Source organism: Panthera onca, chromosome C2 (genome assembly GCF_046562875.1).
Source record: "Panthera onca isolate mPanOnc1 chromosome C2, mPanOnc1 haplotype 2, whole genome shotgun sequence".
Taxonomy (NCBI): domain Eukaryota; kingdom Metazoa; phylum Chordata; class Mammalia; order Carnivora; family Felidae; genus Panthera; species Panthera onca.
In genome coordinates, this window is record NC_138347.1 from 98,245,618 (window position 1) to 98,267,210 (window position 21,593).

The 21,593-nt window shown below is 38.5% G+C and overlaps 1 protein-coding gene across 1 annotated transcript in view; it reads left to right on the forward strand.

Annotated features, from left to right (window-relative positions):
• The window catches only part of WDR49 (WD repeat domain 49), a 145,848-nt gene that overhangs the window by 39,468 nt on the left and 84,787 nt on the right, over positions 1-21,593 (forward strand). The window contains exons 6-7 of the mRNA XM_081790111.1: positions 2,755-2,903; positions 19,608-19,841. Coding sequence (XP_081646237.1) covers positions 2,755-2,903; positions 19,608-19,841 — 383 coding nt within the window. The remainder of the gene's footprint in view (positions 1-2,754; positions 2,904-19,607; positions 19,842-21,593) is intronic.

Genomic DNA, 21,593 nt, shown 5'->3' on the forward strand with positions numbered 1-21,593 from the left:
CGTTTTTATTAGAATTTGTGGGGGATGTGAGATGATACAGAGAAAGAAGACGGTTTTGGTGCTATGTCTGCTATTCTGCCATCTTTCTAACACCACCGAATGCTCAACCTCCTGCTGCTGCTGTTGCGGCTGCTGCTACTACTACCACCACCACCACCACCACCACCACTACTGCTGCTACTACGGCTACCACTACTACTATTACTACTACCACCACAACTACTACCACCACCACTACTACTACCACTACTACAATTACTACTACCACCACCACAACTGCTACTACTACTACTATCACCACTACTACAACCCCTACTACTTCTACCACCACTACCACTACTACTATTACTACTACCACCACCACTACTACTACCACTACTACAATTACTACTACCACCACCACTGCTACTACTACTACTATCACCACTACTACAACCCCTACTACTACTACCACCACTACTACTACTACTATTACTACTACCACCACAACTACTACCACCACCACCACTACAACTACTACCACTACCAACACCACACTACTACTACTATCACCACTACTACTACTACTACTACTACTACAACCACCACCACTACAACTACGGCCACTACTACTACAACCACCACTGCTACTACTACTACCACTACTACCACCACCACTACTACTACTACCGCTACCACTACTACAACCACCACCACCACTACTACTACTACTACCACCACTACTACTGCCACTACTACAATTACTACAACCACTACGACACTACTACTACTACAATCACCACCACTGCTACTACTACTACTATCATCACTACTACTACTACAACCACCACCACTACAACTACCTCGGCCACTACTACTACCACTACCACTACTACTATTACTACTACCACCACCACTGCTGCTACTACTACTACCACAACTACCACCACCACCACTACTACTACTATCACCACTACTACTACCACCACCACCACCACTACTACTATTACTACTACCACCACCACTGCTGCTACTACTACTACCACAACTACCACCACCACCACTACTACTACTATCACCACTACTACTACCACCACCACCACCACTACTACTACTACCACACTACTACCACTACTACTACTACTACAACCACCACCACTACTATACTACCACCACCACCACCACCACACTACTAGTACTACAACCACCACCCCTGCTACTACTACCGCTACCACTACTACAACCACCACCACTACTACTACTACCGCTACCACTACAACCACCACCACCACTACCACTACTATCACCACTACTACTACCACTACTACCACCACTACCACCACCACCACTACTACTGCCACTACTGCAATTACTACTACTACCACTACTACGACTACGACTACTACTACCACTATGGCTGCTGCTGCTGCTTCTATAGCCACAACACACCTACACCAGAACTATGAAATATAGAAGGTTTTCACTGTTCAGAATGCAACCCCCACTGCTTTTTGAACATTTTCAGATTACCCTAGTTTTAGTTTAAAATGAGAGTTCTTTTTTTGATATGAAAGAGTATATTTTAGCTGAGGAAATAAGCTATAAAGTTTCGGGCACTATTTAAAATATGTGACGTTTTGAAAGATGATAATTTGATATGGTATATACATTAGTTCAAACACTATGAAAAAGTGAGGCACTAAAACTTAATAGGGTAGTTGTAGAGAATGGCGATACATGGCCTTTGGAATGGGTCATACTGATAACGCTCATGTAACAATTATCACTCACATGAAGAGTATTGGTATCAGCTAGGAGGCTGAGTCTCTAAAATCCCTAACAATCATGGCTGACAATCACAGTAAAAGATACCTTGAATAAAAAAAAAAAAAAAAAAAAAAAAAAAAAAGATACCTTGAATAGAAACTCAGGAATATGCCAATATTCACCTTTCAAAGAGAATTGTAGATCTATCTGATAAGGTTGGGTTAGCGAATTGAGTTTGGAAGGATGCAAATATCAACTATTTCATTGATTCATCGATTGAGTATTTCAACCCTACACACTGTCACTACTTTGTACCTGGCATAGTGCTGGAAAGAGAACAGTGAATAAGTTCAGCTCTACAGTCGGCCCCAAAGAAGAGAAAAACAAAGAGTGCTCTACTGAGTTTCCACAGACCAGAAACACCACTGTTCCACATGCTCTTGATGTGCTCCCTGAATAAAACCAATTCATGTTCAAAAATATCTTGTTCTCTCCATAGAGCAGGTCAAAAATATAATTCTGCTGTTTGTGTGCTTGTAAATATTCAATTGTTTATATGGCAGTGGAAATAATTTTTTCTATATCTTTTTCATTAATTTGGAAACTTTAAATATTGGTTTAGTTCTTTCTTACTCCTGGGATAACTAACTGTAACTTGGTGTATATTCCTAGGCTGTGCTAGCAGTAGAAGGAAAGCATGAGGACTGAGAAGCAGGATTTTGTGGCCTCCTGGCTGGGCCATTGGCTGCCTCCTAAACGGGACTCTCTTGTCCTGTGGCCCCATGAATACTCGTTCCCCACGTCTCCTTCCATTTCAACCTTTTCCGGTAATAGAACTCAGGCCTGTTAGTTTGCCATGATCTTCCTTTCTTCCAGGCGGGGTGCATTAGTGCTCAGAAAGCATTTAAGAACCTACAGATGTGCGATATGCACTCATTTCAAAAAGAAAATGGTATGGGTTATTCATGTACTAAAAGCACTTTTTTTTTTCTTTCTAATTCTGGTTAGCAACTGCTGGCATCAACAATAAAGTTTGCCTTTGGAACCCCTATGTTGTCTCTAAACCGGTTGGTGTCCTCTGGGGTCACTCAGCCAGCGTAATAGCTGTTCAATTCTTTGCTGCAAGAAAACAACTTTTCAGCTTCTCCAAAGATAAAGTAAGCGATATCGTACATTGAAAGTATTTACTTCTGCCTCCTGGGTTCCTCCCTAAATCTATCCTTGGTCCTGAATTCCTCTGGGGGATGGTGTAGATTTTTAAAATATACTGGCTAACTACTATGTCTTTGGAAATCTAAATTAGGAAAAGATATTTATGGTAACTTAAGCATAGTCCTGGGCAACTAGACAAAGTATTTCCTTAAAAAACTTTTCTAAATGATATACTCGTGGATTTAATCTTTATAGCTGCACTCTTAGAAGCTCACATCTGGAGAGTTTCCAAAGTTCTCACTAATGCAATAGAAAAAAAAAAAATAGCGATGGGGAAATGTTGCTTGGTAATTGTAAGATGTGGAATAGGCACAGCTAATTTGTTATTTTTTTTTATATTGAAGAAATTCGGTAAATTAGAAATTTAAGTTAACCTGAAGACTATCAAGTTCATTAAGTACATTTCGATTGTGTAAATCAGTCCATTTCCATTTGGTGATGTTGATGGGATATTTGTTAAATGTCAGACAAAAACATGGTATCAGAACCAGGCATCCAGGTTGAATCCTGACCACATTATTTACTACCCATATTCCCCTTAGGAAAATTTCTTAATCTCTAATAATCTTGTCATTTGTTTCTCTGTCAAACTTTCATTTTGCATAATGCCTAATTTATAGAACCAGTTAACATGTGACAGATTTCAAGACACTTGGTTGTGAAGAGAAGGGGCGCAGGGCTATAGGCTTATGGGAACAGGCCCCACCTGAGGCTTTCAATGAATCTGATTTTTATTTTATTCTAAAGTGATACGTGTATATGTAAAATCTAAACAGAAACTCATCTTCAACTCCTTAGCCTCATCCCACTCACAGGTCCTGCCAAACTTGTATATTTTGCTATAATACCGATTGTGTCAATCTTCTCCCAATTCTGGTTGATTCTACCATCAAAATATGTTTATCAGCCTCACCTCTCCCTCTCTGCTGCCACTGCTCTTAGTTCAAAATCTCCTTTTCTTTTACCCAAAATATAACAAAGATTTCCTAACATTTCTCCCTACATCCAGATGATCTGACTCCAGTCTGCCCTTTGTCCTGCTAATGAAGCGGTTTGTAAAAAAAAAGCTTTTTTAGCACTTCATCTAATCCTCCGTCTAAGTATCAACTCCAGAATTCTTAAGCTTTCATACAAAGCCCTCTCCCAGTGTGTCAGCCCCACTTTATTTCCTGCTTTTCTTTTTCATTCATTTAAGGCTTCAGCCATATCCCAGTTGGCTGTTCCCACCCTGCTGCCTCAGGGCTCTGCAGTGTGCTCTTTCTTCTGCCTTTAGTTCCCTCTCCTTGATGATCAATTGACAAACCTCTTTTCACCCTCAGTCTCAAACTTTCTGGAGTCTTTCACACAGACTTCGGGGTTTGCTTCTCCACACTCCAGTTGCACCTGTGTGTCTCTTATTGGAACATGTATCCTGTTGTTTCAAAATTAACTGTTAGTTTGCTTCCTTAACCAGGGGGTGGTGTCTTTTTGGCTTGTATCCTTGGTATCCCTGTGTCTGGCACCTTGTAGTGTTTGTTCTGTGGTTATTTGTTGACATCTTGAAGGGAAGACATGTAACTATGAATCTAAAGTACCAAAAAACTCAGACTGAAAACGTTATTGATGTCCTCATCACATTTAGTTGTTTTATTTTTTGAGATCTTTGAGCACGTGGATATAACTTCCACTACTGAATTGAACAGTAATGTGCTTTGGGTACTCAAAGGTTATACATGCATCTTTTCCTAGATTTTGAGTCCTTAAGAACAAAGGTTATTTGTTGAGTTCGTTTTTTTCTGTTTCCCAGGACATAGCACATATTAATGTACTTAAACACATGTTAAATGGGACATATAAAATAGTGTAACTATCAATTAGCCGATGGGATCGATGAGGTTAAGGACTATTATATCTTTTTTGAATTGTGCCAAACACATAGTAACTCGTCCATACATCTTAAATGAATGAGTCTTTATCAAACATAAATACGAAACAAATAACAAGTATTTTATCATTACAGAATTCCATGAAAGTGTTGAGTGAAAGAAAAAAAAAAAACCCATCTTAGAGTGGGTTAGTAAACACTTTATTTGTCTTATTGAAGACTCTACCCTGGGAGACAGGATTTCAGGTTGTTCTGAAGAACTGCTCCAAAGTTTGTCTATTTATTTATTATTATTTTTTAAATTTTTTCTTAACGTTTATTTATTTTTGAGACACAGAGAGACAGAGCATGAGCGGGGGAGGGTCAGAGAGAGAGAGAGACACAGAATCTGAAACAGGCTCCATCCAGGCTCTGAGCTGTCAGCACAGAGCCCGATGCGGGGCTCTAACCCCCGGACCGCGAGGTCATGACCTGAGCCGCAGTCGGACGCTTAACCGACTGAGCCACCCAGGCGCCCCCAAAGTTTGTCAATTTATAGGGGATTGTATACAAAACGAAGGGAAGGGTATACATGCTCGCAAGCAGTTCTCCAAGGTATAATTGCGTGTCACAAGGCAGACTTTGGTTGTAAAAATTAAGGTTTACTGATTTCCACACAGATGTGTGAAAGACCCCTTAGGTCATCTTAATACATTGTGTTTCTATCATATATGATTGTTCAAAAATACTTCCTGCATGCTTCTGCTTAACTGGTTTTCTGCTTCTTGTTTTTGGTTTCTCCTTGAAATCATTTGAGAGCCAGAGAAGGCTGACATCAGTTACCCACTGCGGTTTTAATGCACAAAGGGTTTTATAACTTTAAAAGCGAGTGAAAAAAAAAAAAAAAGTCATCAGAGTCACAATTGATTGTGTATAGGTATCATCAATGTTAAGACTACCTAGCCTCTCCCAAAGCTGTTTTATCATTCTATTTTTGCTTTGACTTCTAAACCATTACGTTGTAATAAAGCTTGTCATGCTGTCTTTTACATTAGTCTAAATCCATTTCACTTTGATAAAGGCATAGTAATCTTAGTCTTTACGTCTTTATAACAAACAGGGCTTTCTACTACCAGGTTAAGCCTTTGCTTTATTGCTATACAATTCTTTTGGATGTTTTATGGGACTAGGGTAAAGGAACAGGGCAAATGAAAGACAACATCTTTTTTTTTCAAAGAGCCTTTGAATGAATCATATTTTTGTCAATGAGTTAGAGACTTTCAGACCAAAGCAATTTAGATCTAAATAATTTCTTCCAAAAATGATCTGAGACTTCAGGTGGTGGGTTTTTGTTTTGTTTTGTTTTGTTTTGTTTGTTTTGTTTTTGGAAGACTGCTGTAGTACCATTTTCCAGTGATGATTAAATAAATTTATCCCTATAGAATTTGGTAAATTTGGTACCACACTAAATAATAGTCCATTTGCATTTTGCTTTAGACTCCTAAACTTCTCTAATGACAGCACCCTGCTGGGGGTCAGTAACTTGGGGATTTGGAGGAGGAATTACCATGGGGAGTAAAAGGATTTTCAAAGCCTAGCAGAGATCTCTCTGCTGGAGGCCAACATTGCAACCCGTGAGCCTGATTAGCCTCTTCTATTGCTCCTAACTCTTCTAGGCTCTTCACCTGATTTGCCCATCAGAATCATATCACTTTGGAACTTAATCCTTCATTTAAGGTTGTGATTTTTCTTCTTTTTTTTTTCTTCAAATTTTTACTTAAATTCTAGTTGCATATAGTGTAATATTGGCTTCAGGAGTAGAATTTAGTGATTCATCACTTAAAACAGCCAGTGCATAACAGAACAAGTGCCCTCCTTAATACCCATCACCCATTTAGCCCATCCTTCACCCACCTCCCCTCTATCAACCCTCAGTTTGTTCTCAATAGCTAAGACTCTCTTATGGCTTGCTTTCCTCTCTTCCCCCCTCCCCCCACTTCCCCTATGTTCATCTGTTTTGTTTTTCTAAATTCAACATATGAGTGAAATCATATGGTATTTGTCTTGCTCTGACTGACTTACTTTGCTTATCATAATACCCTCTAGCTCCATCCACATCACTGCAAATGGCAAGATTTCATTTTTTTGATGGTCGAGTAATAGTCCATTGTATCTATATACCACATCTTCTTTATCCGTTCATCAGTTGATGGGCACATTGGCTCTTTCCATAATTTGGCTATTCCTGATAATGCTGCTGTAAACATTAGGGTGCATGTGCCCCTTCAAATCAGTATTTTTGTATACTTTGGGTAAATACCTAGTATACTAATGCAATTGCTGGTTCGTAGTATAGTTCTATTTTTAACTTGTTGAGGAAACTCATACTGTTTTTCACAGCGGCTACAACAGTTTGCATTGCATTCCCAATAATATAAGACGGTTCCCCTCTCTCCACATCCTCATCAACACTGGTTGTTCCTTGTGTTGTAAACTTTAGCCATTCTGACAGGTGTGAGGTGGTAGCTTATTGTAGTTTTGAATTGTCATTCCCTGATGGTGAGTGATGTTGAGTATCTTTTCATGTGTTTGTTAGCTATCTGGATGTCTTCTTTGGAAAAAATGTCTGCTCGTGTCTTCTGCCCATTTCTTCACTGGATTTTTTTGGAGGGGTGTTGAGTTTGATAAGTTCTTTACAGATCTTTGATTCCAACCCTTTATCAGAGATGTAATTTGCAAATATCTTCTCCCATTCCACAGGCTGCCTTTTAGTTTTGTTGATTGTTTCCTTTACTATTTCCTTTGTTCCTTATCTGGATGAAGTCCCAATAGCTCAAGTTGTGCTTTTGTTTCCCTTGCCTCCAGAGATGTGTCTGGTAAGAGGTTGCTCAGGCCAACGTCAAAGAGGTTGCTGCCTGTGTTCTCTAGGCTGTTGATGGTTTCCTGTGTCACATGTTGGTCTTTCATCCATTTTGAATTTATTTTTGTGTATGGTATAAGAAAATTTCATTTTTCTGCATGTTGCTGTCCAGTTTTTCCAATACCATTTGTTGAAGAGAGTGTCTTTGTTAATGGATATTCTTTTCTGCTTTGTCAAAGATTAGTTGGCCATATAGTTGGCCAGAAGTTGGGTCCACTTCTGGGTTTTCTGTTCCATTGATCTATGTGTCTGTTTTTGTGTTAGTACCATACCGTTTTCATGATTGCAACTTCATAACATAGCTTGACGTTTGGAATTGTGATGCCTCCAGCTTTCTTTTTCTTTTTCAAGACTGCTGTAATTATTCAGGGTCTTTTGTGATTCCATAAAAATTTTAGGAATGTTTGTTTAAGGTTCTGATTTTTTTCAGACCCTGATTTCTACATTGTAGACCCAAAGTTGATAAGAAAAATACAAAGTGAGACTTTGTGTTATGATTATATCTTACCTGCTTGTCTTCCTTTTCCTTCTGTGTACTCTTCCTCCTCAACTTCCCTCTGTTCATCCAGAAACAAAGCCATTTTCATTTTGTTTAAACTACACAGGTAAAGGGTCACCTGGGTGGCTCAGTCGGTTAAGCATCCGACTTTGGCTCAGGTCATGATCTCACGGTCCGTAAGTTCGAGCCCCGCGTCGGGCTCTGTGCTGACAGCTCAGAGCCTGGAGCCTGTTTCAGATTCTGTGTCTCCCTCTCTCTCTGACCCTCCCCTGTTCATGCTCTGTCTCTCTCTGTCTCAAAAATAAATAAACATTAAAAAAAAATTAAAAAAAAAACTACACAGGTAAATAGGTTAATGCCCTTCCATAAAAATTATAAATGAGGAAAAATGTAGTGCAAAAAATGGATACTCCTTTTGTTTATTTCCCCTTCAAATCCATTTCTCTCCCAAGAAACAGCCATTATTAACCCTTGATGTATATCTTCTCATAATTTTTATTATACAGTTGGCCCTTAAATAGTGTGGGAGTTAGAGGCACTTACCCCACACATAGCCAAAACTTCATGTATAACTTTTCACTCCTCAAATACTTAACTACCAGTAGCCTACTACTGTTGACTAGAAGTCTTACTGATAAGTAAGTTAATCATAAGTAGTTGAGTAACACATATTTTGTATATTTTATGTATTATAGACTGTATTCTTGCCACAAAGTAAGGTGGAGAAAAGGCAATGCTAAGGAAACATAAGGAAGAGTAAATACATTTGCAGCACTATACTGAATTTATATTAAAAAAAATATCACAGGGGCGCCTGGGTGGCTCAGTCGGTTGAGCGTCCGACTTCAGCTCAGGTCACGATCTCGAGGTCCGTGAGTTCGAGCCCCGCGTCAGGCTCTGGGCTGATGGCTCAGAGCCTGGAGCCTGCTTCCGATTCTGTGTCTCCCTCTCTCTCTGCCCCTCCCCCATTCATGCTCTGTCTCTCTCTGTCTCAAAAATAAATAAATGTTAAAAAAAAAATAATTAAAAAAAAAATATCACATATAAGTGGGCCTGCAGAGTTCAAGCCCATGTTGTTCAAGGGTTAACTGTATTATATATTATGTATATATAATAATATAATATATTTTATTTTATTATGTTATATTGTATTGTATTATAGTATTATATATACTATCCTGTGTATGAGTACAAATACAAGGTAGTATTTATTAGTTTTTATGTAAATGGTATCATACAAGACATTTTTTCTGCAGCTTGCTTTTCCTTAAAGAATAGCTCCTGGAGATCTTTTTGTGTGACTACACAGAGACCTGAATTTTTACTTGATGCATAGTAATCCATAGTAATAGATAGTCATAACTTTATTATCAAGCACCTGTTGATTGTAAAAGATATTTCTAAGTTTTTACTGTTATAAACAATCTTTTTAAAATTTTTTTCTGTTTATTTTTGAGATAGAAAGAGAGAGAGAGAGCATGTACAAGCATGAGTGAGGGAGGGGCAGAGAGAGAAGGGGACAGAGGATCCAAACTGGGCTCTGTGCTGACAGCCTGATGGGGGGCTCAAACTCACAAACCGGGAGATTATGACCTGAGCCCTGAGATCATGACCTGAGCCAAAGTGATAAGCTTAACCGACTGAACCACCCAGGTGCCACAACCTTTATAAACCGTCTTACACACACACACACACACACACACACACACACTTTAAAACACTGTATGTTAATTTCTTTGTGATAAGTTACTAATAGAAGTCCCTAGATTGAATGCTCTTGGGTCAACAGAGATGCATTCCTTAAATATTTTTTTTAAATATTGCTGATTTCGGGGCGCCTGGGTGGCTGTTGGTTAAGCATCCGACTTCGGCTCACATCATGATCTCACCAGTCAGAATTTGAGCCCCGCATTGGGCTCTGTGCTGATGGCTCAGGGCCTGGAGCCTGCTTCAGATTCTGTGTCTCCCTCTCTCTCTGCCCCTCCCCCACTCGTTCTATTTCTCTCTCTCTCTCTCTCTCTCTCTCAAAAATAAACAGTAAATTTTTTTAAATAATCCTGATTTAGATCTAGAAACATTGTACTTGTCGATATACTTATCAGACGTGTGTAAATATGCCTGTTTCTCCAATCGTGTCAATAATGGATGCTATTAATGTGGTCACTTTTTTGTGTGTGAATCTGATGGACAAAAACCTATGATGAGTTTCTTTTTCAGATTTCTTTTTCCTTATTTATTTTTGGGGGGTGTATTACCTGATCATGCCCTTCATCTTATTAGCTCTTGTCTTTTTCTTATTGATTTGTAGTAGTTTGAAAAATATTTTAATTTTCCTTTACTATAGATAATGCAATATTTCACTTATTTCAAGCATATAAGAAATGATTTTCTTTATGGCTCTAGATTTTATATCTAGCTTAGGAATGTCTTCCATACTTCCTATTTATAAAATATGAAATATCTCCTTTATTTTCTACCAATAGTTTTTTCTGTTGTTGAATATATTTTGCATTTACCTTTGCAGTTTATCTAAAGTTTTTTTTTCCTACAAATGGATATCCAAATTATTTTTTGAATAATTTGTCTCTCACTGGTTTGAAATGCTATTGTTATCATCATTTGAATTACTGTATGTATATGAATTTGTTTCTGGATGCTTTATTCTTTCTATCAGTCTACTTGTCTTTTCCTACATAATACACTATCCAACCAGCATAACTATTGATACCTGGTAGGTCGTTTTCTACTTCTTCTTTCCCTTTTTCAGTTTTAATTGTCTTCTGCATTTTATCCCTCCAAGTACATTTTAGGATCAATATTCATGTTTCATGAAAAAAAAAATACACTAGTATTTGGGTTGAAATTTGATTGAATATGATGATATTCGACATCTGTAAAGTACTGAGAAACCACAGCCTCTATCTCACCATGTATTCATTCTTTTAGCCGTCTTTCAGAAAAATTTCATGCCACGAATCTCTTTCCCATTCCTTGTTCAGGTTTTTTGTACGTATCTTAGCAAGTGTGACCACCTTTAGGAGGTGTGGCCCCTGTCTATATAACCCGTTCATTGAGTTTTTTATTTTAATGTAGTATTTTTCTTCTAAAACATTTTTGTTAACTGGTAATTTGGGATAGTCTTTTGGTGCTTGCTCATTTTGGGGATTTTGACTTCTAGCTCTTTCATTTCCACGTAATTATTATCTGTCCTTATGTAATAATTCCAGTATCTGGACTTTGAAAGATCTAAATCCGATATTGGCTATTCTGGTGATTCTTTCTCTTGGTGACTTGTTTCCTTTTTATGTTTTGTTATCTTTTATTGTCACCTCATTTGTCACTGTTGCTAAACTCTAGGCATTCTGAGGAACTAAACTGGAGATGCTCTCCTCCAGAAATTTCTATTTGTTTCTGAAGGTGGAAGCGAGCAAGGATGCCGCCTGCGGCTACCACGTGCTCCCTTTCTCTTGTCCAGTTTAATCGAACAGTCTTGCCTCGGTGCCTGCGCCTAGCGGATGGTCGGTGCCTGCACCTAGCGGATGGTCCACGGCTCAAGCTCCCGGTTGTAGGAGCTTTTCCGTGTTAAGTTTGTTACTTTTTTCCTCTTTTTTCTTTTGGATCTGTGGAGATTGTTCCCACTCCTTGAAAACTCAGCAAGGCAGCAGAAATGATGTTCTGTTCAGAACAGTGTTCCTTTGAAGCAGAAAGGCCCCCTACAAAAACCTAGACTGTAATGACACTTGAACCAGAGTCCTCTTGTTCCAGCTGGTTTTCATTTGTTTGCTTCAAAGCTGTGATTAGTATAGATCTCAAGAGAGAAGAAAGAAAGAGAGAGAGAGAGAGAGAGAGGAAGAAAGAAATTTGAAGTGTTTAAGTTTACTTTGTAAAATAAGATAGGAATGGTGATCTTTGAAAAGCAAAATTAGAAAAAAAATGTTTTGAAGACTAAGAAAAATTCTGTTATGTGAGTAATGATAAGGGCAAAAAAATCAGTTTAATTGAGATTTTTTTCAATATCCCAAGTAAACTTTTGTTCTGAAAAAGGGTATCACCTGAAATAAAATGTTGGTATTAGTTAAGTGTATTAAACTTGAGTTTATTAAATTTAAATTTATTAAGGCTGAACTAGGACATCAATGAGATTTTTGCAGAATAATTCACAGTGTTAGTTAGAAAGGTTTTGACTTTTTCTAGTTCAGCAATAGAATATACAAACCAACACCTAACAGAAATTTAAGTCTTAGAGCTGTAGATCTTCTCTCATTTTCATTGAAAAGAATGAAAACAAAAAAAAACAAAACAAAACAAAAAAACAGAGAAGATAATGGTTCTGGTAACAATTTAAAGATGGTTAGCTCAAGAGAAGATTTTAATTTCCAGCCAATATTTTGGGTTTGACTTCAATCCTGGGGGGAAAAAACTGGTAAAAATATTTCTTAAAGGAAACTCTGTTCTATGACTTTATGATAAAACATTATCTGAGGTATTCAGTAGAATACTTTTGCTTGCATATATCATGTCAAACAAAATAGCCTTTAAGGGTTCACTGGTGATGTTTTCGTGGATTATCCAGAGGCTTAAATTCTAAATAAATAAGCTTGTTAAAACATAAAGGACTATTCAGGAGACCCAATTCCATCAGGTCCTGTTATGCTATCGTCTGCAAGTAGGTTATCCATTTTTGTGGATTACCCTGGAGAGCTGAGCGGCTGTACTGCTGTCCTCAAAATCCCCTCACGATACATACTCTCTTTCCCTTTTTCTTGTTTCATTTTATATCTATCCCCTACAGGACTACAGGAGTTAGTAGCAAATGTTTGATGAAGCCAAACAGGTCTCACTTTGATAGTCACCTGAGTCTGTTTTCTACTTTTCTTTCCCTCACTTTTATATCATTATTGGGAAACTATAAACCTCTTTTGTCTCCTACTTTGAATTAAACTTGGAGGGGCGCCTGGGTGGCTCAGTCGGTTAAGCGTCCGACTTCAGCTCAGGTCATGATCTCACAGTTCCTGAGTTCAAGCTCTGTGTTGGGCTCTGTGCTGACAGCTCAGCCCGGAGCCTGCTTTTGATTCTGTTGTCTCCCTCTCTCTGCCCCTCCCACACTCACGCTTTTTCTCTCTCTGTCTCTCAAAAATGAATAAATGTTTAAAAAAAATTAAAAGAAAAACTTGGAGATGTTGCCAGTATATAAATAATGCTGATTTGGTTTTAGAAAGTGCACTGAAAACAGATTCTTTATCTATCCGTATCTATTCATGCATCCACCCATCCATGAAGTTACCCATTTACAAATCTAGTAGAGGACAAAATAACAGTTTTATTTATTTATTTTCTTATCTGTTTAGTACAGTTTTACTATGTTTATGTGAAATGATGCTGTCTCTTGCAGGAAGCAGGGAAAAAAATTCTTCAGCAAAATTAGACTGACAACATGGTGAGGTCCTACATTTCTTTGGTCCAGTCTTCAGAGTGCACGTTCTTAAATCTGTTTGAATTGTTGTTTTGGAATGCACAGATAATAGGTTGAGCAACCTCGGTACATTCTAGACAGAATTGAGAGAATTTCAGAGCTGGCAGGGGTCCCTTTAGGAGAAAGGTGAGGAAATGAAAAGGTAACATTGCATACCTGAACTGCCAACTTGGAGTAGTATTAAAATGAGGGTCTGGGTGTCTGGTCTCAGCCCAGTGACTTCTTGTTCTAATGTATACAAATAACAAAATACTTGCTTTGATAATCCTGCATTATTAAATGGCCAACAGTTGAAACAAGGGGAAGTTTAGGCAGAAAAATATGTCCGCGTCGTTACGTAAAAAGCTAACTGTTGTCATGCTATTAAATCATAAGCTCGGGTACTCATTCCTTTTAATATAAAAATGGAGATGAAATAGAAAGCTCCCAAACATGCCATTTCAAGGACTAGACTTAGGAAGGCTGAGTGTGGACGGACATCACAAGTTCTCAGCTATCATGATGAAAGCCGGATGTGCAGTTTAAATGAAAATTTGTGGAAAATATAAAATAAAAAAGCATCAATTGTTCAATTGTAAGTTTTAAGCTTAGATGTTTGTCAGTCTATCTATTTTTCCTACTGAGAATGACGAAAACCTCTCTAGGAAATCTGGAATGAAAATTGGTATTAAATATATGTCTTTCTACACTGTAGCCTAATTCTATCCCTGAAGTCAATTTCAACGTAACAGAGAAGAACCCGGGCTTCTCAAATACTAACTAGATATTTAAGTTACATTTTGTCAAAGAATGTGATTAATAAAACTGAATTAACGTGAGATATTTTTGTGATTAAAAGCGTAAAGACTGATGAGGAAAGAAGGGGAATATAGTTATCTGGTTTAAAGCCAAGCCACATAATATTACTGACTAAGCTGAGAGAAAGATTTCTTGTTCAAGGATATTAGCACTGACCTTAAAACCATGTAGAGAAGCAGTCAAGGTAGAATGCAAAAGAAATGCTTGGGAAATTAAAAACGAACCAACAAAAACAAGGAAACAAAACACTAATACCTGAGCCCCATCCTCAGAGATTCTGATTAATAGACCTGGCAGAAGGGCCCAAATAGGTCATTTCTAAGGTACCATTGGTGTTTCTAACGTCAAGATTAAGAACCATTTGTATAGAATGTGGTAGCGTAGAAAAACTGGAAAACATGGTATGTGACATGATTTCTAAGAGAATACTAGAACACTGTTCTGTGCAATGATGGTAATACATCAATATTGTTGCTTTGATTCTCAACAGAGAGAAAAATTAGAGAATTAAAGATGGGAGGGGACTTAAAGGGATCGAGGATCACTAAGAGAGTTAAGGGATCTTCAGAGGAAGAAGAGAAATCAGAACAATAAAATTAATTTTAAGAACAAGTAATGAATATACACATTTTGATAAAAACATATTTCTAGTTTTGATTGCTAATAGCAAGAACTGACCTATCATAGACAAGAGGTTATCGCTCATCTATTTTTAATTTTTCATTTAATTTATGCAACTAAGTGTCAATAAAATATTAAAGGCAATATAAATTACTTGAACAACACAGTGGAAAATGATTCTGTGAAAACTATAGTCCATTAATACTGTTGAGTTATTATTAATCTGTATTCAATTATGCCGCAGATTATTATCCTGACATGAAGTTAGTTTCTACTTTTTAGAAGGGAGTCTATACTAAACAAGACAGGATTCTGAACAATGAGGGTATAACGATTATAAGCAGTACGAGTGTTTGAGAATGATGGAGATAAGTCTAATCTTGTGGCTTTAACATTCAAAATAAGTTTATCAATTCTATTTATATTTAGAGCACATTGAAAAATATTTGCAAGTCTTTGTTATTATAGTATTTATATTTTTGAGGATAAATATATTCTGGAGTATTGCCAGAATAGTTTAAATAGAAATAATTTAGTAATGTTTAAGAACCAGAATGGTTCTTTAATGAAAAATTCTTGCCACAGAACCAACTTACTTCATAAATATATATTCTTGGGGTTAGAAGGATTGGTAATGCTGTTTATCTGGCAGGGGTTGACTAGGTCATTTTAAGTTTGTTATAATTGTTGGTAGATGGAGAGATTACCCTATACATTAAGCATAATTATTTCTATAAGATGTTTGAAAAAGTTTCATAAAATGTCATTGTGGATTTTATGAGATTTGCAATTGGGTGAATAACGATGCAGAAGTGAGGCAAGTTTTTATGGGGTTCTATATTCTTGGATTTTATCCTAGCTAATGAACTCCACCAATGAGCTGGATAGTTATTAGCTGAGCCACAATGTTCAACAAATTAAAAAAAAAATTATTGAACATCTATTATGTCTCATGGGATATGTGGACAAATTAGGGAGGAATTGTCAATATAACTGAATTAGGATTCAAAACTATATTGTCATACTTGGAAACTTTGAACAAAAAGTAGGAAAATCCTAGTCTTAGCTTAAAGCATCAGATTTTTGAAGGTAGGATGGTAAACGTCTGGCTTGATTATTTGTTCGTGGGAGTAAGATTTAAGAGTTTTGCACGGAGCCTCAAGGTAAGCAAAATTCCTGATGGAGTGACTTAATCACGATGCAAAAATAAGTGACTTGAAAGCGGTCACAGCACCTATAACAGTGTAGAACACACCTGAAATACTGGATCCATTCTGAGGATTTATCTTACATTTTGATGAGTAGAGAGATACTGTCTTAAATTGATAACGTGATAATTAATGTGTAAGTATATTATTTTAAAGTATCACAACCAGTAGGGCCAGAAAAAAAAGTTTAGATTGGGAGGAATGAGAAGGGAGAAAGAGCATGTTAGCAATGCCTTTTCATTCAAAGGAGAGTCATTTGATCAATATGTGATATTTGTACACACACACACACACACACACACACTGCTATTATTTGGTGTCATGGAGAAATCCATGACTCAGGAAGAGTTAAAGAAGGCTGTCTCCAAATAATAAAAATTTAAAAGATAATTTAAAAAAGGCTGTCTCTGAGGAATAGGGCTTGAGGTTTAGAGGGATGGGGGATGGGCTGCGAATAAAGCCTTCCAGTGCTATTCGATTTCACACCGTCAACATATCCAACTATGGTTTCAAAAGTTGAAAAAATCTGAATGATGATCCTCCCCTGGAGAGAAAGTGCAAAGACTGAGAGAATCAAGAGGCTGCTATGGATCAGTGAGTTCTGATGTTAAGATGGTTGAAGGAACTGGGATCATTTACCATGGACAAGAAGTGTTAAGAAGAGGCTTATGTTAAGAGACTCTTAAAAACTGAGAGCAAACTGAGGGTTGATGGGTGGTGGGAGGGAGGGAAGGGTAGGTGATGGGCATTGAAGAGGGCATCTTTTGGGATGAGCACTGGGTGTGGTATGGAAACCAATTTGACAATAAATTTCATATATTAAAAAATAAAATAAAATAAAATAAATAAAAAGAAGAGGCTTATGTAGATGTAGGAAAAGAGGGTAGAACCAGAAGGTAGAAGAGGATATCTCTGGGTGAATGTACATAGTAGATACCACAGGGACTTTTAACCTGCAGATTCTGAGTATATACATATGTTTGGGAGATGCGCGTGTCTATATGCTCAAAGAAATTATATGCAAGATTCTGTATATATATATGGGCATATGCATTTAGGAGGAGGGGATAGACCATCATTTTGAACAGATTTTATTTTCCCGAAAGATTATATGATTTAAAATAGGTTAAGGCACACCTGGGTGGCTCAGTCACTCAAGCCTCTGACTCTCAATCTCAGCTCAGGTCATGGTCTACAGTTCGTGAGTTTGAGCCCCACATCAGGCTCTGTGCAGACGGCTCAGAGCCTGCTTGGGGTTCTGTCTTTCCTCTCTGCCCCTCACCTATTTGTGCTCTCTCTCTCTCTCTAAAGATAAAATAATGTACTTTAAAAATAAATAAATAAAATAAAATAGATTAAGAGCTGGGGTGTCTGGGTGGCTCAGTCAGTTAGTTAAGTGTCCAACTCTTGATTTCAGCTCAGGTCATGATCTCATGATTTGTGAGTTCAAGCCCTGCACTGGGCTCTGCACTGACAGTGTAGAGCCTGCTTGGGATTCTTGCTCTCTCCTTCTTTCTCTGTTCTTCCCCCACTTGTGCTTGCTCTCTCTCTCTCTCTCTCTCTCTCTCTCTCAAAATAAATAAACTTAAAAAAATAAAAATAAGTTAAGAACTACAGAGTTGCCTGTAAATACTCATTTAAACAGAGACCGTTTTTTATCAATAATTTAGAAATCTTACATCGGATAACACAGACTAGTTTATTTGAAAGAACCCTTTCTGCTCTTAGGTTCTAATATTTACACAATGAAAAAAATAATGAAATACACTTAATAATAAAAGCATTTATTGAACACTTTTTACATGCTGGTTATCATACTAAATGCTTGACACGGGCTCTGGTTCAATCTTCAGAGCATTGGATGAGTTAGGTACTACATCAAAACCTCAGATAGATAAACTTGTTAGAGGTCACCGTAGAATAAGAGGCAGAACCAAGATGAGAACTCAAAAAGTCTAACTCTAGAGCTGGCCTGCTCGCATCTTTTGGAGTGACTTTTCACTGTCTTCACTGTGACTCTCCCTCACTGGCCTGCGTTAATGCTGTTCCATGAGTGAGAACAGCAGCGTGTATACCTGCAAAGCTGCTCTTCCTGTTTCCTCCCGTGTTTGTCTCATTCTGTCTGCATGTCATTTTTGTGCCTTGTTTGTCTGTGTTTGAATAAGAATCTGATGTCTGTGGTTTATGTGAACTTGAGTTCACTTAATACCGAGTCTTTTATTTCACATGCATACACAATATACATGTATGTATATACTATGTAGGTAATATGCTATACTCTATAGCTATAAAAGAGGTTAATATGTATATATAATGCATAACAACTATATAAAAAGTGTTATATATAATATTACATATAGGAGAGAGAGAGAGACTCTGTATTACTTTTCATTTGCTATTGTAACAAATAACCACAAACTCAGTGGCTTAAAACAACACAGATGCATTTGTGTTCTGTAGGTTAGAATCCCAGCATAGGTCTCACTGGGCTAAAATCAAGGTGTTGGCAGGACTCTTCCTTTTTGGAAGCTCTGGGGGGAATTAGTTTCCTTGCCTTTTCCGGCTTCTTTGGCTCATGGCCCCCTTCCTCCATCTTCAAAACCAGCAATACTGGATGGAGTCCTTCTCATACCCCATCACTCTGATCTCCCTTATGATTATACTGGATTCACCCATAGCATCCAGGGTAATCTCTCCATCTCAAAGTCCTTAATTTATTACACCTGGAAAATCCCTTTTGTCATGCAAAACAACATATTCACACACTCCAGGGATTAGGACATGGGCATTTGGGGGGACTATTATTTTTGCCTACTACAAGCACTTGCTAAATACAACATCCTTCCGGGGATTGAGGCAAAACACAGTTCTTCCATGCAGAAGATTACAAGTGAGGAGACATTTGGGGTGCTTGGGTGGCTCAGTCGGTTAAGTATCTAACTCTTGATTTTGGCTCAGGTCATGACCACACGGTTGTGAGATTGAGCCCCAACTCTGGGCGTGGAGTCTGCTTAAGATTCTCTCTCTGTCTCTGTCTCTCTCTCTCTTCCTGTCTTCCTCTCTTCCTCCCCCCTCTCCCTCGGCCCCTCCCCCCACTTGAGTGTGCTCTCTCTCTCTCACTCTCTCTCTCTCATGTCATATGTGCCATATGTTACAGTATAAATAACTGTAACACTGTGGAGGAAACAACTATCTGCCCTGGGTTGAGAGTGAACTAGAAAAAATTTGGGCTAAAAGACTACAATTATTCTTGACATGTTCATATGACTTTGTCACTTTTTAACCAGGTTTTGAGACTCTGGGATATTCAGCACCAGCTGTCCATCCAGAGGATAGCTTGTTCTTTCTCCAAAAGTCAGGACTTCAGATGTCTCTTCCACTTTGATGAAGCCCACGGACGACTTTTCATCTCATTTAATAACCAGCTCGGACTGTTGGCAATGAAAAGCGAGGCCGGCAAGAGGGTGAAGAGTCACAAGAAACCAGTCACTTGTGCTCTTTACAATTCAGTCTTGAAGCAGGTAATGATGCTTCTCTGTCACTCTTCTGACATGTCCCCATGTCCAGAGGCTCATTTCCTTAATTCAGTGTAAGGCAACTGAGGACAAATAGAAAAAAAAAAAAAAATGTGGGGAAGAAATGATTTAACAGCCATGTGCTTTTCTGCAATAATGTGTGTTCAGGTGGAATTGAAGGGTGATTTCGTGTCCAGCCCGTGACCACAGCAGCACAGATAGAGTTGTAAGGAATTAGGATAGTCCGACTAAAACAAACACAACGTGTAATATAATTGAGCTTCTGTTTGTCGCTCGCTAGTTTGGGTCTTGGTGCCAAATGCCAGTGAACCTGGCTGTAAAGTTCTCTTTTATGAGCACCATCCTCCTGGATCTCCGCGGAAAGTTCTGAAATATGCATGAAATGTAATTAGCAGAGATCCATTTTGCCAGGCATATTTTACACCAGCGGCTCACAGTGGCAGCCCGGAATGTATTCATAATAAAATGATTCAGTTAAATGTGGCGCCACTTGGTATGCAGCGCCAGCGGCGTCTGTCTCCCCGCTACTTTAATGACACTTTGCAGCCTTTGCTTACGGGATCGCCACCTGCATGTCAATGAGGACGCCCTTGCTCCTCTGGAGCAAAGATGCCGCGCAGACCCCAGGCCTTCCGAGAGGACCAGCGTGCGGCGTCGTGGAGGGAGAGGCACCGGGGAAGTTTAGCCTGCTGCAGTGATCACCTCAGGCCTGATGGTAACTGCACAGCAGGAGCGGAGCAGAGAGCTGGTATCCAGCTTGCGGCCAATTAAACAATAACTCCAACCCGTCCTCCCTTCCCTTCCGCAGAAGCTTCTGCGCTCGTGCAGAAACGAGTGGTTCGGTTTTTGTGCAAGGGGTGGAAAGCCCTTTGTTGGTAATGAGTAGCGTGCCGTGTCAGTACTTTAAACACTCTGTTTTCTGGTTATTGTAGGAGATAAAAATCCTTTACAAAACAATCCATTTTGAATTCCATCTGCGGGGAACATTCTCCCGTAAATGTTTTACTGAAGTTTATGAAGGCAGCCAGTTAATTCGGCTCCCTGGTGGCCACTGAGAGATGTTATTTATTTCCAGGAGAACATTTTGCTAATTGAGATCTGCAAAATTAAAAAGCTAGGTCTGTATGTGGATGTGAAGATCTTATGTTGTCTCGCCATTAGATGAGCAATATCCCAGGCGGAATTCAGGAAACGGGACACGAAGATGAGGAATCTCCCATTTGGGATGTGAAGATAAAGCCAAGATAGCGGAAATACAGGCAAATTGGCAGGGAACAATAGAACGCGCACATATGGGGTACGAAGCGGGAAGAATCACCGTACGGTTGAGTTGGGTGTTCACACCTCTACTTATTTTTGCTGTTAGCAGTGTAAATAATTAAAAGCATTAATATGTATATAAAGCACATAGAACCGTCCCTAGCATACGTGTTTCGTAACTATAGCGGCTAGGCTACAGAGAAACACTTTAATGTGGCATTACATTTATAATTATAAAAATGTATTGCAGTTAGGAGCAAAGAAAACAAAGTCACCCACAGTCCCATCCCCCAGTGAGAATGTATCATTTCAGAGTAATTAGACCAAGCAAATAAAACAGTTTTGAACAAGTCCAGGTGCCAGGAATGAGGAGTCAGATTCCTACACTCCCATCTCTTTCTTCCAGTAGCTCGGGGAGATTCAGGTCCAGACCATCTTGGTGTTCACTGCTAAGGAGGGGCTCAATTCAGGATTGAG